Here is a 15,525-nt window from a genome sequence, read left to right as displayed (position 1 = left end):
GCAGAAGTAAAAGTCTCTGACTATCTGTATACCAACTTTGGGAAATAAACAAGACCAGTTTTGAATTTGAAACACAAGACACTTTTTATTGGGTAATTGCACTTGAAACGCCCTCAGAAGAAAGTATCATATGCTAAAAGATAGGCATCATTATACAAGTAGAGTTTCCCATCAACAGGATTGTGGTTGAGATTGGCTATTCCAGCAGAAACCTTCTCAAAAGGCAAAGAAAGAGTGTTTATCTCTTGGCCAGTGGTTGTATCGAAAGCATAAAACACCTCTTCTTGGTAAGTGCTAACAAAGCGTGTAGCATACAGGACCCCGCACACCATAAACGTGCTGGTGACAGACCTCTTAAAGAGATGTGTCTTCCAGGTATGTGTGATATTGAGCTCCAGCGGATCTAAGCGGCTCACAACAATGTTGCCGTGGTTCTCCTCTGTAGCATATATCACCCACACAGCGTCTTGATCAGCTTCCAGGTCGATGTCTGTCCAGTCACGGCAGCTGTAGTAGCAGAAAGGGAACTTGTTGTCGATTCCGGCAGCATCCAGTTTCATACGTTTGGTTGCTTTTGTTGTAATGTTGAAGCTGCAGATTTCAGCAGTGCTGTAGCATTGGTAAAATACGGTATTGTCGTACAGTATAGTGCCAGAGCCCTGAACGGCATTTTTGTCACTGTAGGATGATGCTATCGGTTCATCTTTGTAGTTCTTGTTGGACATGAAGTCTTCATGTGAGTTGTAAATCCTGATTGTGTTCCCATGCTTGTGTCCACTCACCAAACAGTGTTCCCAATAACGTTCCTTATTGGTTAGTAGGGCATCACGACCCCAGGCACCAGAAATATAGGACTTGCTAAAGGAATTGAGCTTGGTGAGACTTGGAGAACTTATTCTGGTCATGATACGCTGATGACAAGTGCCTGCAAGTAATTGTAGTTACACAGTTTGAGCCGTTTCTTAGTTTGTTAGAACCTTAAATCCTTCCTTCAGAGAAAAAAAAATCTCACAAATAGTAATGTACTTACTTCTGAAATTGTTTGGTATGGTCTTGCAAGCCTGTGCTCGGTTGTTGAGGTTACGTAACCTCTTCTTCATGTTCTCCAGGTTGAAGAAATCATCTTTGTACATCCTCTGGACATCATGTTTTGCCTTATTTAACTGAGAACAACACAGATGGCACCATTAAAAACTGTGATCACATTCACTATTATTTTGTTTCTGTCATTCGAGAATGATTTGAAACAATGATCACAAAAAGAAAATAGCTTAGAAATATTTATGATCAATGTCTACCTCACTTAGCAGGTTATGTGTCTCGTTGTTGGGGTTCTCCATGTGTGCTTCATTGACAATTTGATGGATTTCCTCAAGTTCCTGGTTCAGCTGTCGCAGGTGAAGGGCGTTGTACAGTCCACTTGTGCGAAGGTAATTAAATGCTTTCAGACGGGCTGTGATGTTCTGAAGATTGGCTCTCATCAACGGCAGTTCTGCATCTGTGTTCCTCAACTGGAAGTAGTTAATTGATATAATTCAAGATTCTTCTCAATTTAAATGAACAACATTTAAAAATCAATGCAGCGTAGTTGCAATTGTTATAAAGAAGCTTAACTGATACCTTACCTTTTCCTCAAATTCATTCAGATTCTCCTCACAGGTCTGGACCTGTTTTGTAACTTCCACAAACTGTACAGCAGGGAAGGTCCAGATAGAGTTGTTTATTTTGCACAAACATGAATCTGTCTTCTGTAGACCTGGAACTCTCTGAGCTTCAACAGTCGCCTTATGTACAAACACAATTAGATTACTATGTGAGATATCAGAATTGTAGAAACCTGTGAGCTAATTCAAGACACAAATAAAAAACTTACGATGACTGTGAGGAGCAGCAGGTTGACGAACATGTTGACCGAATGGACTGAAAGACTAAAGATCTGCTTTAAACCACCACGTAAACACTAAGATGACGCAAATTTTATTTATGCTAATTTGCAGTTTTGGGGGTCTGTTGAAGAGGATGTGAAATTGCACATATTGCTCATTTCAGCAATTCAGGAAAAAATTTAGTTGAGAAATGTGGAAAAATTCTACCACAAGTTCCCCACTAAAATTTTTCAACCCCAGTTCATCGTAGATTTTATGCCAACATTTGCACTTTTATTACATCATGAAGACTGCAAACTGATTTCAGTACTGCATGATACTGAAACGACAGAAATTAAGTTAACTAGTTTTAGTTTTTCTTTACGTCAGTACAATATAACAAAAATATGTAAATACATGTATTTTACTAATGAAGATTTCAAGGAAAAATGTCATTCATGAAGGGGACAATTTTTAACTTTTTCTCATGTCAGCAAAAATCTGGTATTCTTCTTACAATTGGTATTGGTGTTGGTGTTGATATGATTTCTTTTTAATTTGTTGTATATCCTTAATTCTTATATTGGTATAAATCACATAAGATGATCAAACATGTGTGAATATACAGTGGGTACGGAAAGTATTCAGACCCCCTTAAATTTTTAATTCTTTGTTATATTGCAGCCATTTACTAAAATCATTCATAAGTTTTTTTTTTTTCGTCATTAATGTACACACAGCACCCCATATTGACAGAAAAACACAGAATTGTTGACATTTTTGCAGATTTATTAAAAAAGAAAAACTGAAATATCACATGGTCCTAAGTATTCAGACCCTTTGCTCAGTATTTTGTAGAAGCACCCTTTTGATCTAATACAGCCATGAGTCTTTTTGGGAAAGATGCAACAAGTTTTTCACACCTGGATTTGGGGATCCTCTGCCATTCCTCCTTGCAGATCCTCTCCAGTTCTGTCAGGTTGGATTATAAACGTTGGTGGACAGCCATTTTTAGGTCTCTCCAGAGATGCTCAATTGGGTTTAAGTCAGGGCTCTGGCTGGGCCATTCAAGAACAGTCACAGAGTTGTTGTGAAGCCACTTCTTCGTTATTTTAGCTGTTTGCTTAGGGTCATTGTCTTGTTGGAAGGTAAACCTTCGGCCCAGTCTGAGGTCCTGAGCACTCTGGAGAAGGTTTTCATCCAGGATATCCCTGTACTTGGCCGCATTCATCTTTCCCTCGATTGCAACCAGTTGTCCTGTCCCTGCAGCTGAAAAACACCCCCACAGCATGATGCTGCCACCACCATGCTTCACTGTTGGGACTGTATTGGACAGGTGATGAGCAGTGCCTGGTTTTCTTCACACATACCGCTTAGAATTAAGGCCAAAAAGTTCTATCTTGTTCTCATCAGACCAGAGAATCTTATTTCTCACCATCTTGGCGAACTCCATGCGGGCTTTCATGTGTCTTGCACTGAGGAGAGGCTTCCGTCGGGCCACTCTGCCATAAAGCCCCGACTGGTGGAGGGTTACAGTGATGGTTGACTTTCTACAACTTTCTCCCATCTCCCGACTGCATCTCTGGAGCTCAGCCACAGTGATCTTTGGGCTCTTCTTTACCTCTCTCATCAAGGCACTTCTCCCCCGATAGCTCAGTTTGGCCGGACGGCCAGCTCTAGGAAGAGTTCTGGTCATCCCAAACGTCTTCCATTTAAGGATTATGGAGGCCACTGCGCTCTTAGGAACCTTAAGTGCAGCATAAATTTTTGTAACCTTGGCCTGATCTGTTTTTTGCCACAATTCTGTCTCTGAGCTCTTCAGGCAGTTCCTTTGACCTCATGATTCTCATTTGCTCTGACATGCACTGTGAGCTGTAAGGTCTTATATAGACAGATGTGTGGCTTTCCTAATCAAGTCCAATCAGTATAATCAAACACAGCTGGACTCAAATGAAGGTGTAGAACCATCTCAAGGATGATCAGAAGAAATGGACAGCACCTGAGTTAAATATATGAGTGTCACAGCAAAGGGTCTGAATACTTAGGACCATGTGATATTTCAGTTTTTCTTTTTTAATAAATCTGCAAATTTCTGTCAATATGGGGTGCTGTGTGTACATTAATTAGGAAAAAAATGAATTTTGTTTTAGCAAATGGCTGTAATATAACAAAGAGTGAAAAATTTAAGGGGGTCTGAATACTTTCCGTACCCACATATATATATTTTCAAGCATTTTTTTGCATATTTGAACCCTTTCCAGCAGTGACTGTATGATTTTGAGCTCCATCTTTTTACACTGAGGACAAGTGAGGGACTCAAATACAACTATTAAAAAAGGTTCAAAGTTTCCAGGTGAAAACTTTTTGAATTTGAATATTGAGGTAAATTGTACTTAATGTCTTACAGGAAATGTGAAAATATCTTCTTTTGCTTACGAAGGGAAGTACTAAATGGAAAAAAAATTATATTTCAGCGAAATAAAAAAAATTGGACAGCTTCATCCCATTCAAAAGTTTTCACCCCCCGGCTCTTAATGCATTGTGTTTCCTTCTGGAGCATCAGTGAATGTTTGAACCTTTTTTTAACAGTTGTGTTTGAGTCCCTCAATTGTCCTTAGTGTGAAAAATGGATCCCAAAATCATACAGTCACTGCTGGAAAGGGTTAAATATGCAAAAAAAAAAAAAAAAGCTTGAAAACTGATGAATCTTCAGGAGCTGGTGGATTTTTCTGAAGAACAGAGCTCAGTTTAACTGCTCAGAACAAACAAGCGACTCATGAACAACCATCACAAAACATTAAAACAGTCGTAGATCAACCAGGTAACCACACACAGTATTGAGAGGCAATGGTTCAGAAACTTTTGACTGGGCCATTTTAATAAATTCTCCTATTTTTTTTTTTCTTGTTGACTATAAAATCTTTTATGTAAAATATCTTACTCACATACAATTTCTTGCAACGGTATGTATATATATATATATATATATATATATATATATATATATATATATATATATATATATATATATATATATGTATATCAGTTAAGCAAACCCTTTTGCAATTTCAAAATATTTGCAGGATCAGGTGACGAACTTCCTTATTTCATCATTTTTCTCATGTCAGCACTGCCGGCTCACTGACCAATCCTGGGTTTTTGGCTTTAAATCTCTGCTTCTGTCAGCGGAACTGCGTTTTATAATCAAGGCTATCAGGATGCCAATCTTTTCTATCTCAAACATGAGTCAGTCAAACATGTTCATTTTGATGGTCATCATTCCTCTAATTTTGTCACAGGTAAGATTTAACTGACATTTTACATTGTTTCTGACACTATTTTTAAAAAAGTGTTTATCAAATTTAGTTATACATCTTTTTTTTTTTTTGAAGTGTAATTTTACTTGTATGTTGGATTTACTTATGCCGTTATTTCATCTCCACAGTCAGCGAAAGGGAAGGACTGTGTGTGTGAGCTGCAAAGTTCTGATCCTGCTTTCCCTGAGAATAAACTCTTGAACGTTGAGTTCACTGTTTCACAATGCAATGGGAACATCACTTCAGAAAAGGTAGAAAACTATCAAAACATATTGAGGAGTTTATGATTGCAAATCAGTCATGTAAGTTAAAAACTCATTTTACAGTTTGCCGTAATACTGTACAATCTGTTATTGAAGCTAAATTGTTTCCTCTTCAAATGTCTGCAGATAACAGAGATTGACAGCCTTGTGTTGGGTCTACAACAACGTATCTGGCAGCTTCTGGACAATGTGTCCATGCTGGAAAAAGAAGACAACGGAAATCTGTACGCAGCCGTGTCTCTACGCATTATTGAATTGGAGTTAGTGGAGATTCAAGACCTTCTGAACAAACTCAACAGGACCACCTACAAATACCAGCTTCTCAGTGAACAGACTTCTGCAGAGGTGAATTTATCTACACCACAGAACTTTTACATTTCTATAACAATTTTATGTAATGTGTTAATTGCTAAGAGTAAAATTAACTGTCACGTATTAAAATATTTAAAATAAATTAAAATATCGAATTTACAGTGTATTTAAATGTTTAAAAGTTTAATTTCCTCTTTTTATTTATTGTTTTTATTATTTTCTGCAGTGCTTTATGTCATGCCAAGAAAAAAAAATATATTAATGAAAAACATATTAAACAGAGATTTTTTAATAATTTATTATTTGCCTATTTGCCTTTTTTAATACTTTTCAGGTCTGCAATTACTCAATATTATTTCACTGGGACATTTTGTGAATTTTGTGCTTATTCTTATTCAACCCTTCATTCCTACAGCTTCAGGATATGGAGGACACAATGGAGGAGCTTGAGAAGTTTGACCACACGCAGGTGATGTTGAAACAGCGTGAGAACCAGCGTATTAAGAGGGACCTGGAATGGTGCAAAGATGCGCTCAATAGTACAACACCAGCTCCTACACTTTCCCCAGGCACGTATAAACTATTATAATGTAGCCACAGCTAAAGTGTTCAATCCAAACCTGCTCCTGGAGGGCCACTATAATGCAGAGTTTAGCTTCAACCCTAATTAAACACACATGAACCAGCTAATTAAGCACTGTGAAATTGAATACTTATACTACCTACTATATATTAGGGTTGTCAAAAGTACAGACTTCGGTACCAAGTCAGTACTGAAATTTTAAAAATGTGACGATACCAGTATTTCCCCCTAGTGCTGTTGATAGGATTCTTACTGATTGAAGAGTGTCACAAATGTCTATTTACAATATGTTTTTGAAGCGGTGATCATTGTACAGACGTATCTGTTGAGTGTCTGAAGACAATGGCCAATCAGAGGTGTTTAAAGGGATAGTTCACCCAAAAATGTAAATTTGATGTTTATCTGCTTACCCCCAGGGCATCCAAGATGTAGGTGACTTTGTTTCTTCAGTAGAACATAAATTAAAATGATTTTTAACTGCAACTGCTGCTGTCTGTCAGTCTTATAATGCATGTCAATGGGAACTTTGTCTATAAGAGTAAAAAAAAAAACATGCACAGACAAATCCAAATTAAACCCTGCGGCTCGTGACGACACATTGATGTCCTAAGACACGAAACGATCGTGTCTCTGGCATAGTTTAAACATGATGCCTGTGGTACAACAGTTGTTATACAAATTGAAGTAAACCACTAAAAAACATGGTTTTATTACATCAAAACTTCATCTGCCTCAAAGCAGTTGGACATAGTGGTGTATTAGAGGTAAAAAATTATATACATACTGTTCGGTTTCTCGCACAAACCGATCGTTTCGTGTCTTAGGACATCAATGTGTTGTCACGAGCCGCAGGGTTTAATTTGGATTTGTCTGTGCATGTTTTTTTTACTCTTATAGATTTTGTTACCATTGCCATTCATTATTTGACTGACAGACGGCAGCGGTTGGAGTTAAAAATCATCGTTTGTGTTCTACTGAAGAAATAAAGTCACCTACATCTTGGATGCCCTGGGGGTAAGCAGATAAACATCAAATTTTCATTTTTGGGTGAACTATCCCTTTAATATTTCGCTCAACAGTGCTTAAAATGCTAGGGGGAAATGCTGGTATCATTACAATTTTTAAATTTCAGTACACAGCAAAATCTCCAGAGTTAAATCAACTCTGCTCAGAGTACATATGGTCCCTCTCTAAATAGTGTTAAAATAACACTGAAGCAGAGTTAAAGTTAATGAGATAATTAAACAAATAATAAGTGATGATTGTACATTAGTGATGAACACCTGCTGTTAACAAGCAGAATCACTGAAGAAAAGAGAAACACAAGAACTACAACTGACTTCAAAGACGGTACTTTTGACAACCCTACTATATAGTATGCTAAACAGTATGCGAATAGTATTCGAAAAACGCTGGGTGAAAACAACCCAAATGACTCACTACTTCCACCGAGATTCTGAAGTGTGCATTCGATGGACACTTTACTATCCCGTGAGACCACCGGAAAGGATTTATGAATGGCAGTAAAGTGATGCAACTGACGCTAGAAGGTGACAGTAACAACATGGCGGATGTAGTGCGTCCAAATTTCCTTCATATGACACACATTCATGCTATATAGAATGTACTTTTTTTTAACAGTTGCAAACCAAATGTAGTTCATGCTATACTATATGATTTTTGGATGCAGCAAAGGTCTTCAGACTTACAGGCAAGTGTTTGAGCTAAACTCTGCAGGACATTGGCCCTCCAAAAACAGGATTGGACACCCCTGTGCTAATGTATTAGACTTACATTTTTGCTTTATTTTCAGGTCACTGTGGTCTGGGCCGTATGGTCAGTGTATCAGGACCTAGAACGTATTCCCTCACTGTGTATGGAACTTCTTATGCTTACGGTGCTTGGGGTCGAGATGCAAATCCTGCTCCAGGAGACGAGAACAAGTACTGGCTGGTGGTGCTGTCAAGCAGTAATGTACATGGCAACTTTATCCGCCAGTACAATACATTGAGTACTCTTATATTAGGTATAGGACCAACAGATACATATATATCAAGCTCCAACCCCACAACAAACACAATTCAGGGGCCAAACATGGTCATGTACGGCAACACGCTCTACTATAACTGTTACAACACATACTCCGTCTGTCAGTTCAACATGACGACTCGTGCTGTCAGTACTGTGGCTTTACCTAATGATGCAGGTTACAACAACAAGTTTCCTTTCGCACACCTCGGCACCACGTATATCTATACAGATATGGATTTTGCCACAGATGAATCAGGCGTCTATGTTATATACGCGTCCACAAGCAACTTTGGAAATGTGGTTATCAGTAAAGTTGAGACTAGCGACCCGCCTGTTTTGAGCCAAACATGGTCCACTTCTCTTCACAAAAAGACCGTCACAAACACCTTCATGGTGTGTGGTGTGCTTTATGCTACTCGTTACCTGGATAAAGAAATAGAAGAGATCTTTTACACTTATGACACCAAAACCAATGAAGAGCGCTACGATTTGAGAATTCACATTAAGAAGATGCAGCCTAATATTAAGTATATGAATTATAACCCCCGAGATCATTTGCTGTATGTCTACAGTGATGCCTACATTGTGACATATGTGTTTCAGGAAGTTCAATGAACTATGCTGTATAATGTATTTTATGTCGCCAATAAATGTAATGACTTTACATATTTGACATGGTTTTGTAATTAAAAATCATTTAAATGTGTCACACATTTTGATTCTTAAAATAAAGATTGGTGTGAAGATATTAGTGCTGGTTTACTAAAGCATACAAACAAACAACTACACACAGATACATTTGCAGAACAGGCTAGCATCATGCTTTATTTAAATGTTCATATATGGAGGTGTAGCCACATGGGTTATGTAATAACCTATTGTGTGCTTATGCTGCCCTCTGTTGTTTTTATGCAGTGCTGTCATTTCAGTTCAATATTTTGTTAAAAGTTGTCTTACCTGTGAAGGTGGTTTTGACGCTGAGCGAAGTGTCCCAAGCAGGTATTTCAAATTAGCTTTTCTATACTCAGGCTGGAGTTTGAGGTGTCAATGATTACATCTTACTACATTTTAATCATGATGCAAACAAAGATGCTACACAATTTTGTTTTTATGAGATTGTATAATTTCAAGATTTAAAGCAAAACCAGAATGCTCTGACTTTTGTTTTGTGAAATTATGCTATAATTATGCTAGAAGACACCTGCACAAAACAAAAACAGCAGACGGACTTTATAAGAATGCAAATTCACTCTTTGTCAGTAGGTGGCGCTTATGGCAATCTAGTGTTCCCTTTCAGTCGGTCACGTTCGACGTACGTCAGTAGTGACCGACGAATTGGGATATCGCTAGAGAGCCCCTATCAGCTTCGAGAAAACTAAAACAAGCCAATGAACATTGGCGTGCGATATTTGCATAACGCACCCCTCCCCATCCGGGGCATATAAAAGGGGGAGGAGATGCAATCGCACTCTGTCTTTCGCTTCGGAGCCAAGCTTTGGTGTCCTACAGCTAAGAAGATCTTTAAAACAAGAAGAAACAGCGTTCTTACCGTGTTTGGCGCAACGACACTGCAGCGAGTCCACGAGCTTCCGGGTCCGGGCGGCAACATCGGCTGTGAAACAGCGTTCCGCTGTAATTCCAATTGTTTGGTCTGCGATTTGGCCGGGTCCCGTGTGTGTGTGTTTACCACACTTCGTGACACTCCCTGTGTGTCTCATTCACAAAAGAGCTGTGAGTTTCCCCCTCTATTAGACTTTACAGACGAACCCTGCATCTGGGGAGATGGCATTTCGTCTGTGCGCTACTGGGTGTGGTCGTTCCCTGGTCCCTGCTGATGGGCACAATCGCTGTATCACGTGCTTGGGCGTTCAGCACGCTGAGGCCGCGTTTGTAGATGGTTCATGTTCTCATTGTGGGAACATGACTATCGCGGTGCTGAGGTCGAGACTCTCGTTCCTTGGTTCTCAGGGAGCGGGGGTCCCCTCCCCTATGCCCCGTGCGGCCGTTTTCTCTGGCTCCGGTCGGGGTGACGGTTCGTCGGCGTGTAGGCAGGGTGACTTGAGGGTCACGGTTAGGGCTTCCCCGCCGAGTGTTGCTCCGCGGGCCCCTGCCGCCTCTGCAGCACTGCAGCCAGTGGTGTTACCGCCGTGTCACGCCGGGCCCTCTTCAGAGCGTCCGGTATTGTCCTTCGGTGCACCTGCGGAGGACCAGATGTCGATCACGGTATCGGAAGGCGAGCATGAGTCCTCGGGAGAGGATGACTCGGCTGAGCCCCCGTCTCACGGGGTGGCGGCTGTGGCCGAGTCGGATCCTGAGTTGATGGCTGTGCTTTCCCGGGCTGCCGAGAGCGTCGGGCTCGTGTGGAACCCTCCACCCTGTCCCGGCCCCTCTCGGCTTGACGATTGGTACCTCGGGGCGGGTCGCGCTGGTCCTCAGCGTCCCGCCCCGATGCCTTTCTTCCCGGAGGTGCACGACGAGGTGACCAGGTCTTGGCGGACGCCGTATAGTGTTCGTTCGAGGCCAGGCCCCTCGTCCGCCTTCACCACCCTGGATGGCGGAGAGGCTAAAGGCTATACGGGAATCCCTCCAGTCGAACGGTCTGTAGCGATGCAGTTGTGCCCTACGGCCGCCGGCTGGCGTGGTGACCCGCGCCTTCCGTCCCGAGCCTGTAAGTTTTCTTCCTCTCTGACGGAGAAGGCTTATAGAGCTTGTGGGCAGGCCGCCTCCGCCCTGCATGCCATGGCCCTTTTGCAAGTGTATCAGGCAAAAGCGTTATCGGAAATGCCACAGGGTGGTCTTGACCAGCATCTGTTGGGGGAGTTGCGAGCTGCCACCGATCTCGCCCTACGGGCGACTAAAGTGACAGCACGCTCCGTTGGTCAAGCGATGGCTACTATGGTAGTCCAGCAGCGCCATCTATGGCTAAACCTGGCTGACATGAGGGAGACCGATAAATATCGGTTCCTGGACTCCCCCGTGTCCCAGGCTGGCCTATTCGGCGACGCAGTAGAGAGCTTCGCCCAACAGTTCTCTGCTGCCCAGAAGCAGGCTGAGGCCATTAAACATGTCTTGCCCCGCCGGCCCGCTGCTGCCTCCACCCCGCCGGCGGCGCAACCTCAGCCTGCTCGTCGCCGAGGGCGCCCGGCCGCGTCGTCCTCCGCTCCCGCTAAGTTGGCCAAGCAGCAGCCTCCACCAGCCAAACAGCAGGGAGCCGGCGCCGGCCGGGGCGCCCAGCCCGCTCAAGCCAAGCCAGGTGGTAAGAGGTCGAGGAAGTCGCGATCCTGAAGCGGGCGACCTGGAGGAGGAAGTAGCAGCTCTTCAGGGGGGGATTCCATCTGCCCCTCCACTCCCGGGGGAGGGCCGGGAGAAACTTGTTGTATGTGTTCCGCCGCTGGCTCTCCGGAGTCCAGCGGTACCCACCTTTTCACAGAAAGAGCTGTTTCCCTTTCATCCTCCAGGTCACAAGAGGGCGCGGTTGTCAGGACCCGGGGCTCTGCCTCGGTGTCCGCAGCCCCCTCTCATTTCGCCAGTAGGGGGCGCCCCGATGGTGCAGGCCGTACCACGTGTACCGTCTCCCATCGTTGCTGTCACCCCGCAGAATCTGACTCCACTTCGGGCCGCTGTGCTGTCCGAGTCGAGTCCCAGTATTCTGCCTCGCTGCCCCACTCCCGGTGCGCCTGTGGTGCCCTTGGTCCCGCTCGTTCGGCGTCTGGAAGCCTGGTTAACGCTTCCCAGCCCGTCCCGCTGGCTCATCCGCACTATCAGGCTCGGCTATGCGATTCAGTTCGCCCGGCGTCCCCCGGTGTTCAGAGGTGTCCACTACACTCAGGTGTCACTGGACAGTGCTCCTGTTCTTCGGGCGGAGATTGCTGTCCTCCTGGCGAAGGACGCAATCGAGCCGGTCCCTCCAGCCGATATGAAGTCAGGGTTTTACAGTCCCTACTTCATTGTACCGAAGAAAGGAGGTGGGTTACGGCCAATCTTGGATCTGCGAGTCCTGAATCGGTCCCTTCACAGGCTGCCATTCAAGATGTTGACGCAGAAACGCATTTTTCAATGCATCCGTCCCCAAGATTGGTTCGCAGCTATAGACCTGAAGGACGCGTACTTTCATGTCTCGATTCTGCCTCGTCACAGACCCTTCCTACGGTTTGCGTTCGAGGGTCGGGCATATCAGTACAAAGTCCTGCCCTTCGGGCTGGCCCTGTCTCCCCGCGTCTTTACGAAGGTTGCGGAGGCGGCCATTGTTCCCCTCAAGGAACAAGGCGTTCGTATTCTCAACTATCTCGACGACTGGCTTATTCTAGCCAGTTCGCGGGAGCAGTTGTGCGAACACAGGGATCTGGTGTTGGCACACCTCAGCCGGTTGGGTCTTCGGGTCAACTGGGACAAGAGCAAACTCTCCCCCGGGCAGAGGATCTCTTATCTCGGTATGGAACTGGACTCGGTCGCCCTGACTGCGCAACTCACAGAGGAGCGCGTCCAGTCGGTGTTGAACTGCCTGAGTACGCTCAAGTGCAGGACAGCGGCCCCACTGAAAATGTTTCAGAGGCTCCTGGGGCATATGGCATCCGTAGCCGCGGTCACGCCGCTCGGATTGCTTCATATGAGGCCGCTCCAACACTGGCTCCACGGCCGGGTCCCGAGATGGGCGTGGCAACACGGCACGTTCCGTGTTCCTCTGACACCGAGCTGTCGCCGTGCCCTCACTCGATGGTCAGACCCCTCGTTCCTGCGGGCAGGAGTTCCCCTCGAACAGGTGTCCAGGCACGCTGTGGTTCACACAGATGCCTCGACCTTAGGGTGGGGCGCCACGTACAACGGGCATGCAGCCTCAGGTCTTTGGACGGGGCCTCAGCTGCATTGGCATATCAATTGCCTCGAGTTGCTGGCAGTTCGTCTTGCGCTGGGCCGCTTCAAGGAGCTGTTGACAGGCAAGCACGTTCTAGTCCGCTCAGACAGCATTGCGACCGTAGCGTACATCAATCATCAAGGTGGTCTACGCTCCCGCCGCATGTCGCAACTCGCCCGCCATCTCTTGTTATGGAGTCAGAAGCATCTGAGGTCGCTTCGTGCCAGTCATGTCCCAGGTGTGCTCAACCGTGCAGCCGACGAGCTTTCACGGCAGCCTCCACTTGCGGGCGAATGGAGACTCCATCCCCAGGTAGTCCAGCTGATTTGGCATTACTTCGGCGAGGCTCAGATAGATCTGTTTGCCTCCCAGGAGAATGCTCAGTGCCAGTGGTTCTATTCCCTGACCGCAGGTACTCTCGGCACGGATGCACTGGCACACAGTTGGCCCCGGGGTCTTCGCAAGTATGCGTTTCCCCCAGTGAGCCTTCTTGCTCAACTCTTGTGCAAAGTCAGGGAGGATGGGGAGCAGGTCTTGTTGGTGGCCCCTTATTGGCCCACCCGGACATGGTTTTCGGACCTCATGCTCCTCACGGCAGCCCCTCCCTGGCCCATTCCTCTGAGGAAGGATCTTCTGACTCAGAGAGGGGGCACCCTCTGGCACCCGCGTCCCGACCTGTGGAACCTCCACGTGTGGTCCCTGGACGGGATGCGGAGGTTCTAAATGATCTCCCGCAAGCGGTTGTAGACACTATCACTTCCGCTAGAGCTCCTTCCACTAGGAGCCTCTATGCGTTGAAGTGGAACCTGTTCGTTGAGTGGTGCTCTTCTCACCGAGAAGACCCCCGATCATGCTCGGTCAGATCCGTGCTTTCCTTCCTGCAGGAGGGTCTGGAGCGAAGGCTGTCTCCCTCCACCCTCAAAGTGTATGTTGCCGCCATTGCCGCACATCACAATGCAGTTGATGGGAAGTCCTTGGGGAAGCACGATCTGGTCGTCAGGTTCCTGAGGGGAGCGAGGAGACTGAATCCGCCTCGTCCCCCCTCCATACCCTCTTGGGATCTTTCCGTAGTTCTTTCATCCCTTCGGCATCATCCCTTCGAGCCCTTGCAATCAGTTGAGTTAAAAGTACTGTCCCTTAAGACCGTCCTCCTGGTTGCATTGGCCTCGCTCAAGAGGGTAGGGGACCTGCACGCATTTTCGGTCGACGAATCGTGCCTGGAATTCGGGCCTGGTGACTCTCACGTTATCCTGAGACCCCGGCCTGGATATGTGCCCAAGGTTCCTACCACTCCCTTCAGAGATCAGGTAGTGAACCTGCAAGCGCTGCCTTCGGAGGAGGCAGACCCAGCCCTGGCTTTGCTCTGTCCAGTCCGCGCTCTGCGCGTTTACGTGGATAGAACTCGAAGCTTTAGGACCTCAGATCAGCTCTTTGTCTGTTATGAAGGCCAGCAGAAAGGGAAGGCTGTCTCCAAGCAGAGGATGGCCCACTGGATTGTGGATGCCATCGCCCTGGCTTATGATTCCCAGGGCGTGCCTTGCCCGTTCGGGTTGAGAGCCCACTCCACCAGAGGAGTGGCCTCTTCCTGGGCGTTGGCTCAGGGCGCCTCGCTGACAGATATCTGTAGAGCTGCGGGCTGGGCGACACCAAACACGTTTGCTAGGTTTTATAGCTTACGTGTGGAACCGGTTTCTTCCCGTGTACTCGCTTCGACTAGCCGGTAGACGCGTTGAACCTGTTCTCTGTGTCGGCTTGCAATGCCATTCCCGCTCTCTGGGCTGGATACGTGCATTTTTGACTCCAGTCGTGTTCCCCGATCGGTGAACCCTGTTGAGTTCCTCCGCCTCCCCTTCGGCTCGGACATTGCGGAGTGTCTGATGCCAGACCAACATCCACCTTCGGTGTTGTCTGTTGGTTGGGTTCCATATGTTGTAATCCCTCTAAGCGAGTGATTCCATATGTGCATGGTCCACGGTTACTCCCTACGGTGAGTCCGTGTCTTCCCTTAGCAGAGTTCTGCTGTCACCTGTCAGATGAGTCTCCCCCTACTTAGGTGGGGCCATCCCAGGGACATGTATGCGTTCTGCCCTTCGGGCCAGGCCATATGTTCCACGTAAATTCCTTCCCCTTTGGGTGGGTAGTGGCTCCGCAGCGTCCCCTTTGGGTTCGCTTTCCCAGTGTAGTCTAGTTTACTTAGTGGGTATTTCGGAACAGCAGTAGACTTCCCGGCGTAAGCTCGCCCTTCTCCGTCCCCCTGGTGCGACGGGTGGCTAGAGCTTGCGCTGGGCACTGGAAGGGGTTC

General features: G+C 45.9%; 2 protein-coding genes across 2 annotated transcripts; one reads left to right on the top strand and one right to left on the bottom strand.

Annotated features, from left to right (window-relative positions):
- Positions 1 to 64: 64 nt before the first annotated feature.
- Positions 65 to 1,976, bottom strand: LOC137014997 (olfactomedin-like). The gene is made up of 5 exons (XM_067379613.1): positions 1,874 to 1,976; positions 1,626 to 1,784; positions 1,299 to 1,511; positions 1,031 to 1,163; positions 65 to 925 (listed from the first exon to the last, which is right to left on the bottom strand). Exons 1-5 carry the CDS (start codon positions 1,904 to 1,906, stop codon positions 114 to 116), a joined length of 1,350 nt encoding a protein of 449 aa, XP_067235714.1. The 5' UTR covers positions 1,907 to 1,976; the 3' UTR covers positions 65 to 113.
- A 3,034-nt stretch (positions 1,977 to 5,010) lies between these two features.
- LOC137014919 (olfactomedin-4-like) lies at positions 5,011 to 9,124 on the top strand. The gene is made up of 5 exons (XM_067379481.1): positions 5,011 to 5,164; positions 5,311 to 5,433; positions 5,572 to 5,790; positions 6,173 to 6,326; positions 8,154 to 9,124. Exons 1-5 carry the CDS (start codon positions 5,084 to 5,086, stop codon positions 8,984 to 8,986), a joined length of 1,410 nt encoding a protein of 469 aa, XP_067235582.1. The 5' UTR covers positions 5,011 to 5,083; the 3' UTR covers positions 8,987 to 9,124.
- Positions 9,125 to 15,525: the final 6,401 nt, after the last annotated feature.

This window comes from Chanodichthys erythropterus, chromosome 24 (assembly GCF_024489055.1).
Source record: "Chanodichthys erythropterus isolate Z2021 chromosome 24, ASM2448905v1, whole genome shotgun sequence".
NCBI classification, from domain to species: domain Eukaryota; kingdom Metazoa; phylum Chordata; class Actinopteri; order Cypriniformes; family Xenocyprididae; genus Chanodichthys; species Chanodichthys erythropterus.
This window is presented reverse-complemented; position numbering and strand designations above follow the sequence as displayed.